The 24,471-nt window shown below is 46.6% G+C and overlaps 10 protein-coding genes across 10 annotated transcripts; 5 read left to right on the forward strand and 5 right to left on the reverse strand.

Moving 5' to 3' along the window:
- Nucleotides 1–547: 547 nt before the first annotated feature.
- Nucleotides 548–1,390, forward strand: DFL_001441 (uncharacterized protein; the record flags this gene model as incomplete). Its single annotated transcript, XM_067630061.1, has 3 exons — nt 548–695; nt 756–842; nt 909–1,390. The coding sequence occupies 3 exons, from the start codon at nt 548–550 to the stop codon at nt 1,388–1,390; spliced, it is 717 nt and encodes a 238-aa protein (XP_067492742.1).
- Nucleotides 1,391–1,964: 574 nt separating this feature from the next.
- On the reverse strand, nt 1,965–3,740 carry DFL_001442 (uncharacterized protein; the record flags this gene model as incomplete). The annotated part of the gene is made up of 1 exon (XM_067630062.1): nt 1,965–3,740. The coding sequence occupies one exon, from the start codon at nt 3,738–3,740 to the stop codon at nt 1,965–1,967; it is 1,776 nt and encodes a 591-aa protein (XP_067492743.1).
- Nucleotides 3,741–5,049: 1,309 nt separating this feature from the next.
- Nucleotides 5,050–5,522, reverse strand: DFL_001443 (uncharacterized protein; the record flags this gene model as incomplete). Its single annotated transcript, XM_067630063.1, has 3 exons — nt 5,050–5,200; nt 5,272–5,331; nt 5,404–5,522. 3 exons carry the CDS (start codon nt 5,520–5,522, stop codon nt 5,050–5,052), a joined length of 330 nt encoding a protein of 109 aa, XP_067492744.1.
- Nucleotides 5,523–7,045: 1,523 nt separating this feature from the next.
- DFL_001444 (uncharacterized protein) lies at nt 7,046–8,692 on the forward strand (the record flags this gene model as incomplete). The annotated part of the gene is made up of 3 exons (XM_067630064.1): nt 7,046–8,090; nt 8,147–8,432; nt 8,497–8,692. The coding sequence occupies 3 exons, from the start codon at nt 7,046–7,048 to the stop codon at nt 8,690–8,692; spliced, it is 1,527 nt and encodes a 508-aa protein (XP_067492745.1).
- A 2,877-nt stretch (nt 8,693–11,569) lies between these two features.
- Nucleotides 11,570–12,277, forward strand: DFL_001445 (uncharacterized protein; the record flags this gene model as incomplete). The annotated part of the gene is made up of 4 exons (XM_067630065.1): nt 11,570–11,748; nt 11,843–12,013; nt 12,073–12,126; nt 12,196–12,277. The coding sequence occupies 4 exons, from the start codon at nt 11,570–11,572 to the stop codon at nt 12,275–12,277; spliced, it is 486 nt and encodes a 161-aa protein (XP_067492746.1).
- A 1,674-nt stretch (nt 12,278–13,951) lies between these two features.
- Nucleotides 13,952–15,123, reverse strand: DFL_001446 (uncharacterized protein; the record flags this gene model as incomplete). Its single annotated transcript, XM_067630066.1, has 3 exons — nt 13,952–14,127; nt 14,217–15,023; nt 15,084–15,123. The coding sequence occupies 3 exons, from the start codon at nt 15,121–15,123 to the stop codon at nt 13,952–13,954; spliced, it is 1,023 nt and encodes a 340-aa protein (XP_067492747.1).
- A 457-nt stretch (nt 15,124–15,580) lies between these two features.
- DFL_001447 (uncharacterized protein) lies at nt 15,581–19,448 on the reverse strand (the record flags this gene model as incomplete). Its single annotated transcript, XM_067630067.1, has 2 exons — nt 15,581–19,205; nt 19,297–19,448. The coding sequence occupies 2 exons, from the start codon at nt 19,446–19,448 to the stop codon at nt 15,581–15,583; spliced, it is 3,777 nt and encodes a 1,258-aa protein (XP_067492748.1).
- Nucleotides 19,449–20,129: 681 nt separating this feature from the next.
- Nucleotides 20,130–22,289, forward strand: DFL_001448 (uncharacterized protein; the record flags this gene model as incomplete). The annotated part of the gene is made up of 5 exons (XM_067630068.1): nt 20,130–20,292; nt 20,364–21,101; nt 21,151–21,376; nt 21,454–22,119; nt 22,181–22,289. The coding sequence occupies 5 exons, from the start codon at nt 20,130–20,132 to the stop codon at nt 22,287–22,289; spliced, it is 1,902 nt and encodes a 633-aa protein (XP_067492749.1).
- Nucleotides 22,290–22,903: 614 nt separating this feature from the next.
- Nucleotides 22,904–23,182, forward strand: DFL_001449 (uncharacterized protein; the record flags this gene model as incomplete). Its single annotated transcript, XM_067630069.1, has 2 exons — nt 22,904–23,084; nt 23,148–23,182. 2 exons carry the CDS (start codon nt 22,904–22,906, stop codon nt 23,180–23,182), a joined length of 216 nt encoding a protein of 71 aa, XP_067492750.1.
- A 38-nt stretch (nt 23,183–23,220) lies between these two features.
- On the reverse strand, nt 23,221–24,208 carry DFL_001450 (uncharacterized protein; the record flags this gene model as incomplete). Its single annotated transcript, XM_067630071.1, has 3 exons — nt 23,221–23,571; nt 23,644–24,095; nt 24,163–24,208. The coding sequence occupies 3 exons, from the start codon at nt 24,206–24,208 to the stop codon at nt 23,221–23,223; spliced, it is 849 nt and encodes a 282-aa protein (XP_067492751.1).
- Nucleotides 24,209–24,471: the final 263 nt, after the last annotated feature.

Below are 24,471 nucleotides of genomic sequence, written 5' to 3' on the forward strand. Positions count from 1 at the left end.
TTAATTTGCTTCCCTTGGCCTCAAGCCTTATTCTCGCCTTGTGGGGAATAAAAGGTATTACTAACACTCCCCACCAAAGCGCAAATCTTGGCATGCCATTTGTGTAACGCAGCCACACTCCTTTGACAATTGAGAAAATATTTCTCTTGAACTCGCTGTCGGAACAAAAGTGAAAAATGACAACTAAATTCCGCAGCAGCTGCAGCCTTAACTCAGCTATTCACCAAAAGGGCACAGATACAGCCCTGCAGCTGACCTTATAATAAAGCGACCGCCTGTCGCCAAGATCTTGCGCTTCTGGATAGTTGGAATTAAGCAAAATTGGCATCAGGGGCGTTGCAGGCTTGACTTGACTAGTCTAAGTCCACCGATAGAAATGAGTGTATAAAGACTGAAGTCCTGCCTCTGAGGTCGAGGGTTCTATGATACTATCCCTATATCAATTGGCTTCTCTTCACCGTATAGAATTCTCTATATATTCAATTATTCCACAAGTCCAATCAAAACTTTCCCGTTTTCTAGAATAACTTTTCATCTTTCATTCAAAATGCGGTCTATATTGTCCAGTGTCCTCATCGCGCTTGCCGTCGTCGAAGTCGCAGTCACAGTACAGCCCCTTGGAGGTTTCATGGCTATCGCAAAGCGTCAAGCCGTCTGCGTCGGTCCAGTTATCTGTGAACAGACTGCAACGACCTGTATGTTCCTCCATACACATCCTTCACTGGATAATCCTATTCACTGATACAACCTTCCAGGCACCTCTTGCGAAGCAGGATTCTACTGCTCAGGAGGCGGCTGCTGCGAAGATGGACAGATCTGTAGCGGCTTCAAACCCTGCGTCGGTAAGTACTCAGAATCCAACCCACCCCACCTCCAAACTCCAAATACTAATCCAGATCTTCACTCAGACGCCGGCACCCCCGTCAGAGATGCTGAAGAAACCCAAGTCTGCCCAACCGACGCTCCAATATGTACAGCCTCAGATCTAATCCCCGTCTGCTCCGGCTCTCTCGAAGACTGGGCCACCATATCCGCCGGTCTAGGCGGTGCTCAAACCACAGACATCGATACCCCAACCTTTACTACTCCATCATTCACTGTACCAGAAACCAGCACTGATTTCGAGTCCGAGTTTACGTCTACATCGGAATTTGAGGTTGAGTCGACAACTATCTTTGAGGAGACTACAACACCTGCGCCGACTTCTGAGGTTGAAACTACTGCCGCGCCGGAGTCTACGGATGCTATGGAGACGACAAGTTCTGGAATGGGGGGGTCTACGACTACGTCTGCTCCATCTGAGTCTTCGACGCCGAATAGTGGTGTGAAGGTGCAGCTTGGCTTTGGTTTGGTTGCTGGGTTGGTCCTTACTACCTCACTTCTGCTTTAGAGCGTCTGAAGTTTCTACTAAATAATTTGTGCCTTGATATGACCTTGTTGTTGAACGTTAGCGAACATGAACTTTTGTAATTGAGTAGTTCTACGCACAAAATCATAATACAATATAATCTTGTTGAATATCCTCGAGATCACATTAAGTTTAACAAATATCGAGAGCGTACGTTTTGCAATTCCTAGCTTTGTAGTACAAACTAAATCAGGGGAGGAGTCTAAGAAAATCTTCCATCAGTTATCGCCCCACAATTACAATTCCACAGACTACGATCTCAAAGTTATTAAACGGCCCGTACTAGTATAAGTCAAAAAGTTATAATATAATCCAAACAAACCATTAAACATACACGAAGACTAAAACATTTTCGCCATCAATAGCATACCCAAATATCACACCCATTTTCCAACTTCGACAATATAATCGAACCTTCAAAGAATATATACCCATACAACATACACCATTATCTATTAATGAACCCGCATGCGATTCAGCACCATAAAACACAAGGAACAAATGCAAAACAAATAAAAACGATCAATTTTGAGTGCTACCAATAGCACGAACAATATTAACTCAAACAAGGATCCTCATGCACATTCATAGCATTAAAGTCTCCAAAACTTCCCTGCCACGCCTTCGGAAAGCAATAAGTAGCCTGCATTGCCCAAAAATGAGGATCCCGCTGAAACGTCTCCACATCCCTAAGATAATCTACAATCCTTCGTAGAACATCATACGGAAGATCCTGCAGCCCAACCGGACTATGAGTAGGCAGAGGAACGACATCATACCCCCTCACAGTATTCAAAGCCTTCGCAGCCGCAACTGGATCTTTAGGTCGAAGTCTCTTCGTTTCGATCAATGCCCCGGGACCAGCCGCACGAATAATCTCGCATTCCGTGGCCAGAATCAGCCAATAACTCTGGTTCTTTATAACCCCATCGGCATTATCGATTTTCTTCTCCCAAAGCTTATCAAACGTTTCAATAAGCGTGAACCGAACGCTAGCAACTCCGCATCGACGACATCCACCACCGATAGCATGACTAGCCGTCCGACATTCGCAACTAAGTCCCTGCCAATGACTATGCAACCCCCTACTAGCACCTTGCATCCTCAACGGCCGCAAGCAATGAAGACAATAAGTCTCATAAAAAGACCTTTCATAAACCGGATCGGGTTGTTTCGCTCCCTCCAATTCACTAGGATCCTTAAATTTATCCAACCAAGAAAACAAACTCTTCCTCCTCCCGCCACTCCCCCCACTACCCGTAGCCGGTGGCGGAGGCGTAAGTGAAGGTTCGCGATCACGGTCCAGCCAAGGTATCAGGCTCTTCCGTCGGGTACTCCCACCAGAAGGAACAGGTTGAGAGTCCAGCCAAGGTATAATACTCTTTCTCCGAGGTGCACTACCCGCTACGGAAACTGTACGCTGCATTTGGGCTTGTGGATCCGATTTATAGCCGACCAACCACCTAGTCCAGAGGGAATACCTAGGACCCCTGTCCCGCCGTGCTCTCTCCCATCTTAATTCGTTATTATATTCTAGAAGAAATTTCCCCGCTCCGTTCGCGATATCCTCTCCAGCGTTGTTGAAGTTACTCTTTTGCGCTAAAAGATCTCGAGGACATCGGTGGTGTTCGCACCAAATTGTTGAGTAAACGAATTCCACGGGTTTGGGGGTGTTAACTGCCATATGCATCATTGTTGATTGACGTTTTGGGGAGATAAGTAGAGATTCGCGTTTGCTGTGTCCCATGAATGATTCGCGCTTGTTGTGCCCCGGTCCTAAGTGGAGAGATTCGCGTTTATTAGGTGTCAGAAGTGCGGTTTCCCGCTTGGTAAACTCTGCGGAGTACTTAAACATGGCCTTATTCTTATTGTAAAGTGATGTGGGGAAGAAAATGCCCGTTTGCGTGTCGAGGAACAGAGCTGAGGAGCAGCTTGTCGGACAGAGATCATGTTGACAATATGGGCATTGTTCCGTCGATTTTTGGGAAGACTTATGAGCCAAAAACCTCTGGTGAATTCTAGCAGAGCACAGGGCTTCATTGCCGGGGGATAGAGGAGGTGAAAGCGGGGCAGAACCCGGGTTGGAGGCCGGTTCAGGTCGTAAATGTCTGAACCCTTTTGTCGTGAGCGAAAGGGAAATTATATCGCGAAATGATAGATACTCGATAACTAAAGCAAGGATATCGATCGAAAGGTTTAGAATAGGGGGTTTCTGGTCCGGTTTTGCCCCAGGATCCATGTCGTAGTCGTCCCATTGTGGAGGCAGTCCCGGAGAGGGTTCATCTGCCACTATTTCTGGGATTGTGGCAATTTGAAAGTCGGTTTTAAACATCGTGAACGTCAAGGCAGCTCCACTTTGAAGCTATATAGCGGTCTTGATGCTCAGGATTTATATGTTATCGGAAAATTTCAACAATGAATAGTTTAAAAAGGGGAAGAAAAACAGCTCCTGAAAGCGCGATCAAGATTTTAAATATATCATATTTGCCGTTTTCTCACGGAGGGTTATAGAATTTGTATGCAATACCTGCTGGCTATTTAGCCAATGGGATTATCTTATCGAGGTATGCAGGTCCAAGCCGACGAGTCTCGATTGGGGAAGCTGATGCGTTGGGAGCTATGCAAGAAGCTTTCAAGTACATTTCTATGCGGGTGTCGGAATGGCGGAAACAACGTCGGTGAATGTCAGAATTTGGAGCCCACAAGGCCGACAATGCGCATTCATGCTGCTAAAACAAGGATAGCTAGTGTGGTTTTTTTTTTTTTGGTGTGATCCTAATTTTCTAACCGCCTTGTTTCTGCATAGTCGAAACAAATGAAATCCGCTGGCAATCTTGATTTATTCGTCAAGAAAAGATTTGACAAAATTGCGGCCTTGATGCGAGGGGCATGAGTAATACTCTTTTCTCAGGTTGATCTTTAGCTCTCAGCTGTGTCTTTCCAGGTATTGGATTTCCAGCCTCGTCTCTGAGGATCTTGCATATAACGGTATTTTCATGGGTCCCAAGCACCATCTCTTGCAAGGACTTGCAGTTTTAGGCAAAGCTTGCATGTATATTTTCATCTCTGATGTCGTATTCCCGAGCGGAATCTGAATCGTTCCAAACGTGGAGATAGACGAGGCTATGCAAACAGGATAGAGTCACAGACCTGATGACATCAGTACGCGGACTTATTATAGAAGATGCATGTTAACTTCTATCAGGCCCAGAATTATCGACAATTAATGAAAGTGTAAATCCGAAGCTCCGTTAGGAAGTTAGCACACGTCAAGTCTGTATGAAGACGAAAAACCCTGGTGTCCGCTTCTGGATGGTCGGCTCCCCGAAGCCTCAGCGAGTATGGACGTGTTTTTATGCCTAACTAATAGGCCACCTCGGTCGGGGCCCTCAAAGTATGATACCATATAGCCTTTTCGTATGCCCTAGACTTAGCCAAGCTTCCAACGTACTTATAATCAAAAGAAAGTAAGGGCGGAAACTTACATCGCTGGCTCCTTTAATAAACAGTCTCTTCGGTTCAAGATGTGGAAGCAACCACCCGCATCCATATGAAATCATCAGAGTTTCCACTGGTATTCTCTTTTCTTTGGTTAAAGGAAGAGAATTGAGTTGAAGATTTTCCTTCACAAAGTCGATTTTTCATGCTAAAACGTCAAGCCTAGTAATATTCCGGAGTATAATCTCCATCGACGCAATGAGAAGGTTCGACCGTTTGAAGACTGGGAATTCGTTCCTTCCGCAGAGGTTCCCATCCAAGTAGACATCAGGAGAGAAGACGATTGACAACTTTCTATAAACATTTAGTGAATATGGCATCCAATTCAACATAAATCGTCACATTCCCCAAAACGAATTACTTACCTAACACTCTCAAATATCCTCCTTGCATCATAAGCAGCCCCCTCCCCAACCTCCCATACGCTTCACCAGTACGTGGAGCAATCTGCATCGCTCTAAACAAGGACGGAATAGAAATCTCCCTCAAATACGTACTAGTCCGCGATAATGCTGCATAGTAGTTTATATTGAGCGGTAATGGTCGTCGCCTCCAACTTCTTCCTCTCCACCAATAATTTGTGTTGGCTGCCACAAACGTTGCAGGTTGGATCCATCTTCGGGAGCAAGATATCCGCAGATGTGGACGAGGATGTCGTAGGGGAGTGTTTCCAGCATTAGTGGCGCTTTCCTTCCTGTTTCCCCGGGTGCTTCGATGGTACCTTTGTTCATCAGTAAGGACGTCTCAACCTCGAATTCCATGCGACAACATATTCCGGTGCAATGCAATGGAATAGCGAGTGCGACATCAACACGTTGACAAAGCACCCTACCATGACCGAACCTTCTCCCAACCCGTTGTAAAGCTCGTACACTAGAAGCCATTTCATCGACTTTTCCTCTCCAAAATTTGATCGAAATAAAGACTCTGACGCGGAAAACCCCTTTTCTATCGACACTTGGTGCTGGAATACGTCCATTACAACCCCCTTCTCTTTCAGTTATGGTGGAGTGAGTCCACAAGCTTAAGCCGTGCGCTTTTGGTACCAACTTTAGTTTTGATAATTTTGGATATCGTGTTATGTCAAAAGATACAATGCAGTTTGCTGCTGGCAGTGCAGCATGTAACCAGGCGATGTCTTCATCTACAACCCACATATCCCATTAGATTTCCACACCCGGGGATCTCGAGATCTGGCTTGGTCCCAAATTGCAAAGTTCCAAAAAGGAAAGAACAATCGAATGGCATGTGTCAAGCCCCAAGATCATGTTCAAACGCGTTTTCAAACACAAACCCGACCTTATTCACCCCGTCTCACTCTGAAGCCACAGAGTTTGCAAAAAAAAATCTCCCTTCCAACCAGTACCCGTATGCCTCACGAAGGGAAGCTCAATAAATACTGCCCTGGCGGGTGTAGCATCGTGGTTGAACCAACGTCTTGGCCTTGAACTCTTCAATGGCGGGTCTTGGCACCATCCAGAAAACAACAAAAACCACACATTTACCCTACCTGAAACAATTGTAACTAAACTCCCATCTTAAGACTCCCCCAAGAGCGCTTAAGCATGCCTCCACCTTCCACTATCTTTACTGAGGCTCCTCCTGAGCCCTAATTTGAATTAGCTACCTGACCAGGCCATCCACGGGTACCTGCACCTCGATCAATGGTAATTGTCACCGCTTAACTCCGCGGCTTCCAATTTAAGTACGATTTTTCTGGGGAGCGTAAAGGCTGACATTGAATGTGCTGTGTAGTGTGTCTTTGAAGCATTCCAAGCTTCTTTGCTAACTTTGCGTAAGGAACTCGGGGGGTGCTCTTACTTGAGAAAAACTCCCGACTTGATGGTTTACCCATGAAAGGCCCCGATGGAGTTGATTTTTGTTCGAAGTTCTAGAAAGGATAACTAGTCTATCGTGGAGTATAAAGTTCGTGCTACCGTCCCACTAGAACTCTCCCACCATCAACCGCATCACTCATCATCGCTTCCAGGGTCTAATCTTTTCTCCACTCGCGCTAGTCGTGAAGTTCCATTCTTTTCAATTCGATTCTTAAATTCAAGATTTTTTTGGATTGTCGCTGTGCGACCAGTCTACCACACTCTTTTTTTTGTTTCTGCCATAGAATCCTAGGATATCAAAATGAAGTCTCTCATTATTTCCAGCACCCTCTTTCTGGCAGTGATCCAATCCACTTACAGCGCTCCCAGCGCTGGCGGCGAGTCCCTTAACAAACGCTGGTACCGCAACGGCGATAAAATCGCCGCTCAAGCGCACAACCTCAAAACCCTCCCCCCAGCCACAAAACCATGTCCAAAACCTCAATCCCACTCCAAAGTCCCCATTAAAGACGACGATCCAATCTCCGAATACCTCGCCGTCATGTCCGAAGACGAAAAACGTCCATGGCCCCAAATCTTCGATGAAATGGGTTACAACACCACCCGCGTCAAAGAACCACGCGACGTCCACAAATTCCTCGCATTCGATGAACAACTCGGTGATAGCTCCTATATCAGCTTCCAAACCGATGAAGGCATCCGAATTGAAACATTTGGAAAGAGTATTAGAGCGTTTACAATGAAGATGAGGGAATCAGAAGCAGAGGGTATGGCAGACGCAGAGAATATCGGATCATTGGAAAAGAATGGATTAATATACCCTACCGTCATGCCACAGGATGAGGAAGATCTAGCCGTCGAAGCAGCATATAATTTGACCTCCTGGGACGAAGAACATGTCTTCGAAAAACGTCAGACCGGTCGTATCCAAATACAAAGCACCGCACCATGGAACCTTCAACGAGTCTCTAGCGCCAACCGCGTAAACGCCCAAGGCCGCCGTGTTACAGATTTAAACTACAGCTACCGCTTCGACCAGAGTGGTGGCGCAGGTGTAGACGTCTACGTCCTTGATACCGGTATCAATACCGCACACGCCGAATTTGGGGGTAGAGCATCAATGGGTTTTACCGGTTACGGGAATAACTTCAACGACGATGGTGGTCATGGAAGTCATTGCTCTGGTACCATCGGCGGTACACGATTCGGTGTTTCTAAGAACGTTAATTTGATTGGCGCCAAAGTTCTACCCGGTCGCGGCCCTGGAACTTTCGCCGCTATACTTGGTGGTCTTGAATTCGCATATAGACGCCACCTCCAGCGTAGGAATAATCCTAACTTCAAAGGTCCGTATCTATCCCACATCTATCCCAACTTGTAACTATTACTGACTTTCTCACAGGCTCCGTCGTCAGCATGTCCCTTGGCGGAAACGGTCGAGCCACCGCTGCACTACGAGCAATGGAAAAGGGTATCCAAGCAGGCATGCACTTTTCCGTCGCAGCAGGCAATGACAATGCTGACGCCTGTAACTTCTGGCCCGCTGGATTTTCCGCCCAAATTCCAATCATCACCGTCGGCGCCACAGATATCAACGATAACCGTGCTAGTTTCTCAAATTTTGGCAGATGTGTCGATATCCATGCGCCAGGTGTTGCGATTATAAGTTCCCATAACCGTGGACCTCAGTACGTGCCCTGTACCTATCCCAGCACGTTTCCCTAAAGGTCACACTAACAGATTAATTGGCAGGTCCATAACTTCCATGCAAGGCACCTCCATGGCCTGCCCTGCAGTCTCCGGCATGATCGCAGAGGAACTCGTCAAGAACCCAAACCTCAAGCTAAACCCCAGAGGAATGAAGCAATTAATCCTCTCAAAAGCTATCCGTGGCGTCGTCCGCGGAACAAACAATGCTCCGAACATGTTGAACAACGGGCTGAGATAATTACTCACGTTTTACCTAATTCCCTCTGTCCTGTATACTACCACAAAACTCTGTACATGCCAAACAAACTTATCGGGAACAAAAATACGATATCAGTTCCCCATAGAATCCCATCCGCAGAATAATGCTATAGTAGACTATTAAGACCAAAAACCCGATCTAAAAGTTCGACACCGTCCTCTTGGCGTCTTCATGAAGACAAGATCCACCAGGGCCATACAGCACATTCCAATCATACTGTGTGACCGTCGTTTTCGTCGCCCCAACTCTAGGCAGCTGGGCTAATACCATTCTCCATTCCATGAATCCACATATTCTATTCTTGATGGCAAAAAATCATACGACTTCGATTGTCCATTCCAAATTTGCGAAAGGATCTTACAAGGCTCTTTTTATGCCTCAGGAAAGACCATATCCGTTCTTACGTACTCCGTATCCTAAAAACATGGTACCGAATTACGGAGTGTGCCTCGTCAGATCATGGACCCTGTCAGTCAAGCAAAGCTCGAATACTCTCTTCGGAACGCTTTCCTTCCAACTACCGAACCAACAAACGAGGGAGGCTATGTAACCTTCTACTTGTTTGCAACCATTCAGGAGCTTATTGGCTTTCGAGTTAGCGCAAAAACTGATACTTTAAACGAAATATCGGGCACATCGATGCGTTTGTGCCCGAGAGCATCAGCCGGGCTAAAATTGGCTAACTAACACTACAACAAACCCAACACATTATGCATGAGCCGGCTTTGGTATATGACTTTTATTTGTCGGGAAATCCCATTCCCCCCCCCTTCCCCCCTGTTCACTTACTTCAGTAAGCCAGACCTTTCCCCCGATCAATTGCTATCAAAGTGGAGTTTACAGTAATAACGCAGGCAGGAACACAGGTAGGCAGGTTTACAGGCCTGTGGATCGCATGTTTATCGGCCTGTAAATCGCATGTCTATATGCCTGTAAATCGCCTGCGTATAGGCCTGTGAATTGTATGTTTATAGGCATTTAAACTTCATGTCTACTAATTAGTGAATTAGTTTTATAAATGTGTAGTTTATGGGTCTATAGACGGTTTGCTAGACTTGTGTGATTGTATTAAGTGATAAGATTTTTTTGTAATGGGAAGGTATGGAAATACCTAACACTTCCCTATATGTTTTTTTTTTTTACTAAAAAAAAAAAAAAAAAACCACGATTACTGAAAAGCTCAGCGGTTAATCGATTCTATTACTCAGGACAAAAAGTTTTTAAGAGATGGCATTTTGGGGGTGCACAAATGCCGATTTCCAGCTGCCGAGAGTTAACAGTTCCTTATGCTTACATTTCTGTTTTTTGTGGCCCGCTGAAGAGCTCTGTATGAAAGATTAGGATGTTGATACGCAGCGGCACGGGAACACTCTGAATTCATGCCGTATGATTGGTAATACTTGGTTTCTTTTCTTTCTTTTCTATAAAAGAGTAACGTTTATGTTAACTTATGATGATACCGGATGTTAATTTGTCCATGTTAGCCTTTCCCCAACTTCCCGAGCGTGGCTAACTTTTTGCATTCTTTTGAAGAATATATACCCAAATTCATGCCTGACGATTCTTCCTAGGAGATAATTCAAGATAGTATATAGGAGAAGCGGTCGTGCCATCCCTGTTGGTTCTTCTCTGTCCTCAAATTGGTGTTAGGTGAAATGCGTTAGTTCAAGTTATATCATCCGTCCGATCAGAACGTCAATGATACCAAGACCTATAATTCACATAAGCACGGACTCTATGGACGAAATTAATGAAGCCGCCTTCCCTTGAAACCACCCAGTTCCAGTTGGGACTTTCTTTTAATAAACCTCTTCAAAACTTGTAATTAGCTTTGCAAAGTAAATTAAAACCATCAGCGCTAGCGAAGCCGCAAGCCCGAAAAATTTGATATTCGAATAGTCACCATCGTCTAACAGAATCCCTTTGCAACAGGAAAACTGGTCTATCCGCGCCAGACCCTGAAATAACCAGAACGTCAATGCCTCATCCTCTTTGGATACCGAGTCCGAATCAAAATCATTGGCACTATCAGTTGTCGTCACGACGCCTCGGATCTTCGCCCGAGCGTGCCAAAAAGCCTCCAAATACCACGAACTAACTTCATCTCTCCAAAGCATTTCGTTGTTCCCGTATGCCCTATCGCTAGCAAACCGGCCACCTATATTTCGTGAACGACAGGATCAAGATAGATATCTTTATCCACTTCTCCCGTCTATCCCAAGGTGTATGTATATCTTCGTTTCCCTCGGATATTCAGGCGATATGCGAGGCAGCCAATCCCAGTTGCTTCAAAGTCGACGCCGTAGCTCTCCCTATCGTCAAACTAGCCGCTTCGGACTTGTGCAGCAAAGACTGTATCTTGAATTGGCTAGTTATAAAGCGATCTTTTCCCAGCCAGATATAACACAAAAAAAACTGTAGCATTTTGCTAGCCGATGGAATGGTGGGAAGGGAACTCTAGGGTATCGGAGATACTAGGTTCGAATGAATTAGTAGTATGATGCGTCCATCATCGCGCATCGAGCTGTTCCCAGTCCATATTTGCAGTGATTTACCAATCCACGTCACAGATCCATTGATCAAAGTCTTGGAAGGTGGGCTGTACGAAACCCGTACGAGCATAGCCAACCCTTGGCAGACGTGAGTTACTTGAATTCTGCGTAAGCGACAACTTTATTCGCCTGAATGCAGGTTGTCTTTGATGCTGAGAGAGCCGCATATAAATCCCTCTTTGTTTCCTAAATAATATCCATTTCTGATCAATTTGGACTTGATACATTGAACTAGTACCTTAGTTAATCATCCCACTTCCACCTTTCCTCCAACCTTTCACACCCCAGATTGTAAACCATCACAATGTTCAACTTTAACAAATTCACCTCCCCAAAGACCGCAACCGCCTGGAGCGGCGCCGGAATCAGAAAACCATTCGGCCTCACACTCTCAATCTCCCTCCACTCAATCGTCACCCTCATCGTGACCATCATTATCAATATCACAGATGCAAACGAGCCAGGAAATGACTACGGTGAAGGGTAAGTCCAAATCCACATGTTTTGTCAGCAAATATGACATTCCAAAATACCACAAATAACAACACATTTGCTAATGCCCCACCCAATAAAATAGAACGGGATGGGTAGTTATGATACCCGGCCCCGGCATAGTCTTTCTCTGGTCCATCATCTCCTTCTTCATCTGTAAATTCTCCTACCTCGCGCCGGCTCTCACCTTGGGAGTATACCTCGTTTTCGGCCTGGGGTTAATCGGTGAAGGAATCGTCGCTGCTTTGCTCTACACGTAAGCCACTAATTCCCATCCCAAACATCTCTTTATATATAAAACTAAGCGGGTATTAGATGGCACGACATCGCCTGGCTTCCTTCAATTTTCATCGTTACTCTCGGACTCAAGTAAGATTCCAATCCTCCGTAGCCACTGCAAACCAATCCACTTTACTAACACCTCCACCCCGATAATAGCTGCATCCTCTTCTTCATCTACAGTTGCATAGCCCTTCGTAAGAGAAGCCATGCTAAAGACATCGCCCTCGATAATGCTTGAACCGCTTGTCAAGCTTCTTAATAAAACTCCAACCAAACGAACACGAACCCACCCAACAATGCCACGAAATTTTATCACGAATTCACAAAGCGAATGCATCACATACAGGCATAGCTTTGCACTTAATTTTTAATAATACTCGATATTAATGTCTAATGCCTATCCACAAAAGACGGTTTAATGTCTAATCCTGCCACGAGCTGGTCGCTCTAGTAATGTTGAATGATGTATACTAGTCACTCGTTATGAGACAAAAGGTTCTCACGATAGATTCGGAAAACGGATCAAAACATAATGAAAATAGTTCCCAAAGGAAATTTAACCTTTAAATGTAAAACCTAAATTGTCAGGATGATGTAAAACCAAACGGTTAATCCAATGCGCTTGACAGTACTTCTCAGTAGGACTCTTTTAATTCCTTATTGAAAAAGATTTGTCAATCTGACTCCAACTTTGTGACTCTACCACCCCGCAAATATCTCGATTCATTTGTATACCACGACATCTCCTAGCAGTAACAACCCCATTTTATCAATCAGATCTCTTCGACCCCCGGCGCAGCCATTTGGACCAAATCGACAGGCATCTTGAGTATATGAGCTTCACGAACCCCAACCGAATCAAGCCCATACCGTCCAGTTTCAAAACTAAATATTGTCCAAAACCATCAGCCCGCTACTCCTTCAAAAACCACAATCAAAACCCCAAAGGAATAACGAAAGACATCCTTTATATATTTTTACGTAAATTTACTCGAGTAATGGATCGCAAACGGTCCACTCTGATTAGGAGCAAAACCACGCACCATTGCATCATGCTCAATTCTCTAACCCAGAAACTTGAAATCAATTGTTTACGAAGAGCCTTAGAACTACGGGCTAGTTCACATACAGGCCAGCCCGACCCACACGTAGGTTATCCACACCTGAAAGATCCATTCACGTCCTGTAGTTTTATAGGTGTGCCCACGGGCCGTCCTACAAACGCCTATTTTTACCCTGCATATTCTTGCAGGTTCACGTCACATCGCAGAAATATAGACCAGTGCATACCATACGATCAATCACTGAAGCATTTATATTTATACACCACAAAATATGAACTTTGCATTAATCTATGCTACTCAATGCAACTGATTTATCAATTTACCTTCTCGTTTACAGCGTGCGCTTTATCATTTGGGCATATATAGTCTTCGAATTTTCATTGATACCATCAAATTGGTACAAGGCCGGTAAACAATGCAAACAGTTCGTAAGCTATATTCAGGCAAAGTTTATATCGATATTATATATAACACATATTTCACACCTTCAATAGTCTTAGGATCGATGATCCAAAAAATCCTCAATTCTTTCAAAGGTAGCATAAAATCTACCTAGTCAGGTAAACACTCCCAAGCTAAAGCCCCTACCGCCACGGCTATCGAGCCGATAACCAACAAACTCCTCGGTCGGTATCTCCTTGTCGGACCCGTAGTGTTACATACATATATACGCATATGCACATGTATGCTCATGCCTTATGCATATTTACCGAGCTCGAGTTAAGATAGCCGGCAGCAAATTATAGATAAATAGCCGAACTCGATAACCACCCGAACCGGAACGACAGCAATTACCACCCTTCACATTCCCAGCCTGAAATCAATGCTACGCCCCATGTCTAATCCGTCTAATATGTCTCGCTCAACCTCTGCTTAATATAGTCCCCCGCATTAATCGGCTTATATTTTGGCGGCCTAGACTCGCTAATACAGCTCTCCAGTACATCGATAGTAGTTTCGTAATCCACTCCGAAGAAGAACGGTATAGAGTACCTCCTCACCCCCGTTCTATTAATCGCTCGATCTATACTCCCAATATCATTAACACCACCTCCTTTCCAAAGATCACAATATATATGGATAGAATATCAGCAAGAAGGGGGAAGAACTCACGAATAGTACTCAAATACAAATCATTACTCCACCTAGCCATCATATCCCCCACGTTCACCACAAACGTTCCCTCCATGGGCGTAGCCCCCACCCACTCCCCACCCTTATTGAGCACCTGCAAGGCCTCAACCCCATCCTGCTGCGCCAATATCGTAAAGCACTCGTAATCGCTATGCGCTCCAATCCCCAACTGCTTCGTATCCAATCCTTCATCCTTCTGCGGCGGATAATGCAGTAACCTCATAATCCCCCCCTTCCCAGACACCAGTTTATCAAAGTAATTTTCTTCTAAATCGAGTGACAAGGCAAAGAGTTGAAATAACATCTTCCCAAGCTTCACCATTTCCGAAAAATATGCTGTAACAGGCGGTTTAATCCCCGGCAACCCCTCGGGCCATCTATTAACCCCCTCCATCTTCCCGCCTTCCTCGGCATAGTCATACCCAACATCAAACCCTTCATGTAAATCCCCCCTCCCCGCTGGGTCTGTATTCTCCCCAAGTAAGGGTGTATACCCCTTAAAATTCTCAGAATCCTTAATATATATCTTCATCTTCTCTTCCAAACTCAACTCGAAGAATTCCCTTCCTGCAACAAAACATTCAGAAATGACATGTTCGGGTACGCCGTGGTTTTTTATATAAAAGAATCCGACGCGGGTACAGGCGTCGAAGAGGGAGGAGGCAACGGTCTTGCGGTCTGAAAGTTGGGGGCTGAAGGCGAGGGTTAGGTCAAGGATGGGAATTGACGAGAAGTCGCCGGGTTTCAGGTCGATGGAGTTAGAGAGGATCTTGCGGGGACCGTTGCCTTTACAAATCACCGTTAATTAATCAGCTCTACCAAGAGAAATAATTTAGACAACCTCACCCGTAACCACAGTCGCTGCATCCGTCATCGTCATTGTCATTGTTGTCAATTTAGAGTTGTTACCGTTTAACTCTCCAACATGATATGAAAATGCAGGTCCAATCTGGGGAAAACAAAAACCTTAAATACCTCCCCAATTCGGAGCTGGCCGGACTAATATCGGTCTTCTGCTATCAACGAGACATTCTCATTCACTAGATCTCCAAATCCACAAAAAGATACCTATCAATCCGGCTACTATCTCTAATACGTAATCTAATCAATCTCCCAAAAACGTAGTAGAAAATAGCGTCTAAAGTGGACTACTCCATTGCACTAAACCAAGCTATCGACAATACGCGATAAAAAAGAGGCATTTATAAAACCAGCGCTGGATCATATATGCATAGTACCTAAAACACTAACGCAAAATACCCAGTTACACCCCCACCGCGCACTCACCCCATGCACATGCACCTCTAATCCCTAAAAACACCGTACCTACCTGCATTACAGAGTTACATACTCCGAATAAGCACATTAAATCCCAGCCCATTGGTACTCATAGTCATGAGCGCCGCACACGCAAAGCACGTTTCATCACCCCTCCAAATGACCGCATTACACCCTCGTTCCGAACACCACGCTCTGGCCAATACCTCCTCCCCTTTCAACGTTGCATCGATAACCAGCAAACTGTTGTACTGTAAATAAGTCTCCTTCAAATCCACCGCTGGAATAATCGTCTTCCGAATCGCTTTCGTCTCCGTCCTATGCGCCAAATGACTCCCAACACATGGATGCGCCGCCACAAATGTCGGGTTCGAGTATAACGTATAAGAGACCAAAGTTCCCGAAATATCAAAATCCACTGCTGCTCTATAAATCTTCAGGGGTGTAAGAGTCGATGTAACCGCTTGATCTTGTTGTAAAAGTAGTCGGATGCCCTTAAACGTAACCGTCGAATCATCCGGGTTCGACCTTGAGGGAAACGATGGAACAGCCCATTGGTTGATATCCGCAAGGTCACTGATCTGCTCTTCAGCATTCATAATCCTTCCGTCGGGTCCAACCCTAGCCTCCTCTAACTCCTCCGCAGTCCTCTGGCTCTTAGTGCAAGGAATCGGAATTGTAACTTTTCTCGCATCGACTTGGCACCATCCGGGAGCAACCCCTTCCGCCTTGGGAGCCGGTCCAATCCATCCGCAGACCGTAGTCAAATTTCTCAGACCGCCCAAAACACCACCTAACACGCTCCTCCTAGGCCAGTAACTCCTATTATGAAGTACCAAGCCACATGTAAACGTCGGCGCACCTTGGAAATCCCGAATCGTAGGCGACGAATACACCAAACAATTCATGATCAAATGCCTAAACAACTTCCCAGGCCTCACCAACCCAAACAACCAATCACACATATCAAACCCGATCGCCTTGCCAGTGATCAAATCATTATAAGCCCCTTCGATGTAATTCCTCGCTTCATCCATATACGGCCACTTTAACGTCTCCGCGAATCTAATCAACCCTTCACACTGTCGTTGATGCACCAACGAAATCAACAAATGTCGTGGAAGCCCCGTAAGCGTAGTTTCCCGCTTTGTATCAATATTCTGCATCCATAAATCCGCAATAACTAAATTTGCAGAAATATTATGAGAAATCAAGCCGGTATAGCTCGCGTTGGCCGGTTCCTTTAGCAACCGAACCAATAGCTCGCAACCCAGGAGGATCTGGAATAAAAAATTCTTCAACCCGATCCCCTGTGCTGCCGTGCCAAGTGTATTATTGGTCAAATGGCGACAATTCGACATGTCTACATATTTTGTCGCATCCACCCTATTCAATACATAGCAGATATCCGTGATTTGATTTCTCAAATTCGCTTTGTCCGCGTCCGTTTGATTCGGGTAAGGATCAGGACCCAAGAACTTTCTCAAGCTCTCGTACATTTGCATATTCGTCTCCGGAAGGAGTCGATTATACTTTAGTGCCGTCATCCGGGATACAATTTGATCAACTGTTACCTCTGGAAGTGCATGTACAGAGGATAATGTGATAGGGAGGATGGGTGCCGTTTCCAGCTGTTGGGATCTGTAAACTTCAGAGCACCCAGATACACTATAGGTGCCCGGGAACCTCCCTTCTCCGATCTTTGACACTTCCATGTCTAGATCAATTAATGTGCACCCAGGGTACAACAAACTATTCACGAAGTATCCAGAAAACGACGGATGTTGATCCGGATGAACACCGAGCTCGCGTGGAGTCAGCTCTTGGGTAGTCATCCCCACAAACTCAATTCTCACTGCATCGATATTACCAACGGCAGTGTAAGGTTTGATAACGAAGCTTCCCTTATTTCTAACGAGCAGGGTATTTCGTAGTTCAATAACCTGGGAGAAGACCGCTTGTTGCGACATATGGCGGATCGTTGGATCTGTCGAACTAGGGTTCGGTGCATATGCCGGTGGAGCTTCGGAGTTTACAACTTCCTCCACATTTGCGATCGCTTCCTCCAACACTGCGGGGAGACCGGACGCAGCCTGAGTTGTCCGCACTGGCGCATTTGCCGACGGCGTGGGGGTCGCCGAAGATCCAGGCGTTGTGGTTGTCGCCGCCGGCGCAGTCGTCACAGTAGCGTTAGGTGTACGCGAAGGGGGGGCAGTCTGAGTATTGAGTGGTGCTGGCTGGGCCCTCGAAGGAGCTGACGAAGCGCTCGTAGAGGCAGTGATCGCAGGAGTAGAAGTCGGAGCTGGTCTCGGGACATGATTCGCTGGGCCCGTAGTTCTAGTCGCAGAAGTAGGAGAGAATAGTGTATTGGACGACAGCGTGCTGGATCGGGTAGGTGTCTGCTGAGGAGTTGTCCTCGTCCCACTCGACGACGCTTGTGTAGCTGTAGGAATAGTAGGAGATGTCGTCGCAGTCTGACTATAACCTGCGACCCTCTTCGCATTCGCCAGCGAATGCTTTGTATTCTGCCCAACCGACGCCCCACCGACCTCAATAGCCTTATTATAGGCATTGACCGCCTTGGAAGCCTCCCCCATCCCCAACAACGCATCGCCTAATCTCGACCAGCCCTTCCAGTACGACGGATCGGCCTCCGTCGCTGCTTCGGCATCCTGTTTCGCTTCCTTCATCTTTGGTGGTTGTAGCTGCGTATAAGCCATCGATCTATTCGACAAACAGACCGCGCTGTCCGGGTTGTAGTCTAGAGCCATGGAGTAGAACATGATCGCTTGATCGTAATCCTTAGCCTCGACCATGGTGTTTCCCTGATTCTTCAAGAATTCGACTTTTTGTTCCACTTGTGGTGAAAGTTGAACTCTCCGCTTTGGAAGTTCGGGCGACGCTGTTGCGGGATCGGAGATGTTTAGCGAGCCAATGCCCTGGGTTACCGTTGAAGTCGTCGGGATCGGTAGCTGCGGTGGGGTTGGAGTGGCCGGCGTACTCGATGAACTAGCTCTTGGGACCGGCTTCCGCGCCATCGGCTTAGGAACAACGGGAGGCGTCACAGGAGAATCTAGAGGTGCCGATGTGGAGGTGGATGAAGGCGGCTGCGGCTGCGAGAAAGCAGTACTATGAGAAAAATCGCCGACCGGCGACACCGGAGACACTGCTTGAGTTTCAGAATGTGAGCGCGCGTTAGAAGAAACAGGCGCACTGGGGAGGATAGGCGGGGTGGTGTAGAGGTTGGGTGTTAAACCTGAGGGCGGCGCAGAGGGGGGTACCGGGAGGGGCGGAATCTGATATGGCGAACTATCGAACGGTACCGGAGCCGGGGATTGATTCCCTTGGAAGCCATGGTCTGTGCTGGAGATGGGCGAAACGACCGTCGGTGAGGCCAGGTTGACATTTGGAGGGAGCTGTCCCGTGTAGACGGGCACTAACTGTCCATTTTGAAGAATGTATATCGGCTGGCCATAAGGGGCCTGTGGGAAGCCTCCATACTGTTGTCCCTGGTGCGGCCAGAACTGCTGCTGGCCTTGAGCCTGTGGATTCGGATTTGGTGAAGGGGAATAGCCCCACGGAGGTTGTTGTTGTGGTAGCGGTTGTTGTTGTTGCTGTGGAACTGGCGAAACAGTCGAAGGTGTCTCTTGGTGGGGAGGAGGGACGAGAGATGCAGAACTATGGCCGGGTCTGCGAAAAGAAAGGAAACGTGAATGTCAGCGACCAGCCAATCCCCACGTGCGGGAAGTGCTTCGAAGTTATGGTGATAAAAGAGACTGACCCTGACTGGGATGGTGGCTGCAGACCAGCGCCGCTTCCGCTAGCTGAAGGATTACTCTGACCAGACGTGCTTCCGGGAGACGGCAGCTGCTGGACGGAATGTCTATTGTTCTTCCTGTCCTTGTCCCCCTTGAGCTTGCTGAACAGACCCATGGCGACAACGAGCCGTCGAAAGCAAAAAGAGGTTACAAAGTCGTTATTGATTCGGTAATTCAAAGAGTGGATTATTCCAAGAAGGAGAGAGAGAGAAAGTGAGTCGGAGTTCGGATTGGGGAAGCCGAAGCTCTTAGAAATGGCGCAGCGCCCAAAGCGCAAGTTGAGGAATTCGGTGGAGTAATGTTTTATAGCAAGCCTAGTCTAGGCCGTTTGGCCTTCCAGTTCCAGGTCGACGAGGCCGCTGGGCGGCTGAGGCTCCTGCAGGTTCGCTACCACGGGCCACTTGCAAGTACTTAGCCTGGCCTTGGAATGGCCAAATGCCGGACGGGATCCCAGACTTCAGACATCTTGAATCAACATCGTCTCCACCGAGCTCTAGATCGATATCTCGAGCGAGTTAGCTCAGTTCAAACCTGCATGTTGGTGTCACAAGTACGTTAACAGACGGAGCAAACTCTGGTAAGAACAAAAATAAGGAATATATTGAGCAGAATAGGAAACTCAACTCTAATGTTACCGTAAGAACGGCGAAGTGAAACTGATACTACTAACCAGTACCAGTTAGCTGGGTAGTTCAGCAACCTCAAGATGCCGAGTATAAATAATAAGGATGGTCGCCGTAAAAAGACTGAAGCCAGACTTCGGTCGTATGAATATAACCAGAGAGGATATCAAACGATGGAGTCACGACCTTTGCTTAATGAAAAGTTGACGACGATGACGGAGGAGGTAGAGGTTGATGTGAAGAAGAAGAGTGGAAAGAAGTGGTTGATGAACACTTGCTGGACGGCCATTGGATTTTCTGTAGGAATGTTTCTTACCCTGTATGTGGTCAAAGACAGTAAGTCCTCTCCTCTCCAATATAAAAATGCCCCCTCGAGACTATACGACACTAACATCAAGAGTATCTAGCCCCAAACCCCTCAATCCCTCCTCTCCAAAGACGTCAAACCCCAAATCTATACTCAGGAAACACCATCCTAGCCTCAGACTCCTCCCCCATCCTCAACTCCCCCCAATGGCGTTGCGTCCCCCCACCACCCCCCTTCCTCCTCGACGACCCCCGCGTAATCCAACATCCCGCCGTAAAGCTAGCTCTAGCCCAACTAGAACTCACCCTGAAAGCAGATACATTCTCCAGCAAAGACGCACTATCAATCAGCATCGTCCACTCCTCGAAGGGGAAAATCTACGAATTCCATCATGGAAGAAAACGGCTGAACGAATCTGCACATGTCTCCCCTGCTAAGGTAGATGGAAACTCGATTTATAGGATCGCATCTGTTTCAAAGGTTTTTGCCGTTCTGGAGGCATTGGTGTTAAGCAGACAAGCACAGCTTAAGAAGTTTGTGCCGGAGTTGACGTTGGAATCAAGGCTTCAGGATGTTCTGCCGGAGTTCAAACTACCCCGTAAATTTAAGGACGAAGCCGGAGATATAACTCTCGGACAGTTGGGCAGTCATAGAGCCGGTATTGGGAGAGATATGGGAGAAATGATAATCAACTCCACCGCTGATATCATATGGCCCCCCGTCCCCGGTCAGGATACTTTTATCGAAAAGTATTATCAGCATAATACCTCTCCTCGGGAACTTCTCAACACCGTCTCCAAGAACGACTTGATCTGGCAGGTCGGCGAGACCCCCAGCTGTACGTATACATCTATATATATGAAAAGGGTCTATAGCTAACGTCTCAGACTCAAACACCGGCTTCTCAATCCTCGGCCTTGCCACGGGAAACTACCGCAAGAAACTCAAGAAGGAGACTAAATCCTGGGCTTCCTCTATCAAAAAGGACATCTTCGACCCCTTAAATATGGGCCACACCTTCGCAGGTGCAATCCCATGTGCCCTCCGCAAGGACATCGTAACTCCAAACTCCAGAAACATGGTAGATCTAACCGTTCCGGCCGTTCACGATCCGTATGTCCACCCCTTCCCTGAATCCAAATTTTCACAAATAGCCCGACATGCTAATGTATGTAATATATAATATGTAGCGCCGGTGGCATCTTCTCCACCACCAACGACCTCGCCACCTTCCTCCGCAAAATCCTCCTCTCCCGCTCCCCCCTCCTGATCTCTCCCTCCCAACGCCTCAACTGGCTACGCTCAATCCACTACAACACCGACGCCATAACCAGCGTCGGTATCCCCTGGGAATCCTACCGCGCCATAATGCCTGACTACGCAGCCTACAACATCTATTTCAAGGGTGGCGGCCTGCCGGGGCAATTGTCCCAAATCTCCGCATTTCCTGAATTCGGATACGGTGTCACCGTACTGACTAGCCTTGGATCTACTGATTCGGAACTTGTCGCTGGCGCGGCGACGACAGATCCTTTAGCTCTATCGTTTACTATACATAACACACTTGCTCCGGCAATCTGGAAAGCTTACAACTCCATCGTAACAGACGATTACGTTGGAACCTACACCTCACCCGACGGCATCGCACGTATCGCCTTCGAAAACGAGATTCTAACTCTAAAAGAATTAAAAATCCATGGTGTGGATGCATTATCAAAAGCAGATCAACTGATTTGGAGACAGGGAGGGAAGCAGGTTAGCATATTTGGGTATGGAGCTGGGTTGATTGGGACGGGATTTGAGGGAAAGTTTAGGGCGGCGCCGTTGTTCACCTGTGTTTGGTCGGGATTCGATATGTAAGTTTTTTTTCTCCTCATTACTCCCCTTCTTTTGAAAAAGTGGCTAATCGTTTGGCAGTGCTACGACGAAGAGCGGTTGGGGATTGGATTTGTTCGTTTTTAAGAAGGTGAATGGGAAAATGACGCTGTTCTATGAACCTATGAGAGGTAAATTGGTTAAGCAGTAAATGCATCTTGATATCTTAGCATCGGATTGTATCAATAATATTCATTGATTTGGCTATCGGAATTCACCATCACCCCTCATGCAGCACAGTCAGAATGATAAGTTCGTCCGTTCAAACATTCATGCAACCCCAACCTCGCAATTTCGCAAGGGGTTTAGCTAGTGTATCCTAATATACGATATAAACCACCACTTCTTATGAAGAAACGTTAAAAAAAAAAGAAATGCTTGAACTTCGTACCGATGAGTTCGTATCATATATAACCTGGCGGGTGGCCGTTGGCTGCGTGTTTATAATATAATATCCGTTCGTGTAATCCGGGTACCCCAAACACCGTGACCACAACCATAAAGTTAATTGAAAAGCTCCAATTGCAACATGACCGGCTTCTCCAGGCTCCAGACTCCGGTACAAGACCTTACACGATCTACAGTGGTCTGCACGATCCCGTGTCCGACAGCCGGCTTCGGGACGGTCCGTATGTTACGGTAACGCTAATCTTTGCCTAAATCCACCTATCCAACCTCGCGAGCTCGTAGTTTCCAAAACCAATGAGTTCTGTGGATATCCGATTTCCCAACGTACAAGAAAAACGTCTATACAAACAGCAATGAATGTTCACAATATTCGAATCCGCCCCCAAGAGTAAAAGCTATCCAACTTTTACTGCATCTCTTCACCAGTATACCTCAAATACTCCACCACCTCAAGACTCCAAACCGCGCTTAGTGGTGTTGCGTATTGCTAATTCCGACGATGCCGAGGAAACCATCCGTTCACCACTAATTTACGTGGGTGTGTTAATCAATATGTGATTGATATGGATAGCTCTGGCTGATGACAACATGGCATAACAAGGAACATTGTACAATTTGTTCGTTCGGGGGTATTAGCGGTGGTGACCCACACCCCTATCCCCGTATCTACAGATTTACTTCTTCCCCTTCTCTGCATTCGCAAAATAAACCTTATAAGCCCTCCCCCAACACTCCCCGCTATCCTCGTTCATCCACCTCTGACTTTCACTCGGATACTCCACCTGTTTTCTAAAATAATGTTGATCTTGAGCACACTCCACCACCCGTCCCGTCAAACTCTCATCGTCGATAAATTTATTATACGCCGAAACAATAGTGGATACCGGTGTAATATGTTCTTCCGGGAAGAAGTCTCGTAGGTTGCCTGGGAAGATGGCGGTGGGGACTAGTGCCGGGCAGATTACGTTTACTCTGATGCTATCGGTGGCGTAGGTTGAGGAGACGGAGCGGGCGAAGTTGATCAACTATATTCCCGATAATTAGCATATCCCATAGCAATCTAGATTTGAATACTCATATTGAGGGAGAGAACTTACAGCAGCCTTACACCCCGCATACAACGGATTAGTAGCCATAGGATACAACCCCGCCGCGCTACTCGTCAGCACCACCACGCCGCCCTTCTTCTCGTTCCGTCTCATATACCAACTCGCAAGTTTGACCCCCCAAACAACCGCCACAAAATCCACATCAATAACCTTCAAATAAGGCTGAGCCGGTTCATCTCTCTCCTTTTCTTCCTCCGTTTCCTCATAAATACTTTTTTTATCGTCAATGCCGGCATTGGCAGCGAAGAAATCCAGACGACCGTATTTTTGGAAGGTAGTTTTGAAGAGCGAGAGCTGGGAGTCCCAGGAGGAAACGTCGGTTTGGTGGAAGATTGCGCCGATGGAGGTGGCTGCGGAGAGACCGGTGGTGGGGTTTATGTCGGCGATTATCACGGTCCAGTTTTTGGTTTTGAGGTCGGTGGCGATGGCGAGGCCGATGCCTGAACAATACATATTATACCCGTTAGATAACTTTATATCGACGGATATCATTTGAAGGTATCTCACCGGAAGCACCACCGGTAATAATAGCAACCTTGGAATCCGAAGCCATTATACAATATAACTATCTTTTATAATTCCCAAACTCTCTGCTCCGTTTCGATTATCGATTCCAAGAAGATGTATTTTATATCGAACAACCCCGTTGCACGTTGAAGTTTTATATAAAGAACGTTGGAAGAAATGCATTGTCTTGTAAACCCACAGGGGATTCTCCGAAGTTTCGGCCCGCCGCCATTCCGCGATGGTCGACAGTCTCGGATCCACTTCACGGCTTCTCCCATAGCTACCCCTCTCAGATATCACCGGTGCGGT

The sequence above is a fragment of the Arthrobotrys flagrans genome, assembly GCF_004000055.1.
Source record: "Arthrobotrys flagrans strain CBS H-5679 chromosome Unknown unitig_3, whole genome shotgun sequence".
NCBI lineage: Eukaryota > Fungi > Ascomycota > Orbiliomycetes > Orbiliales > Orbiliaceae > Arthrobotrys > Arthrobotrys flagrans.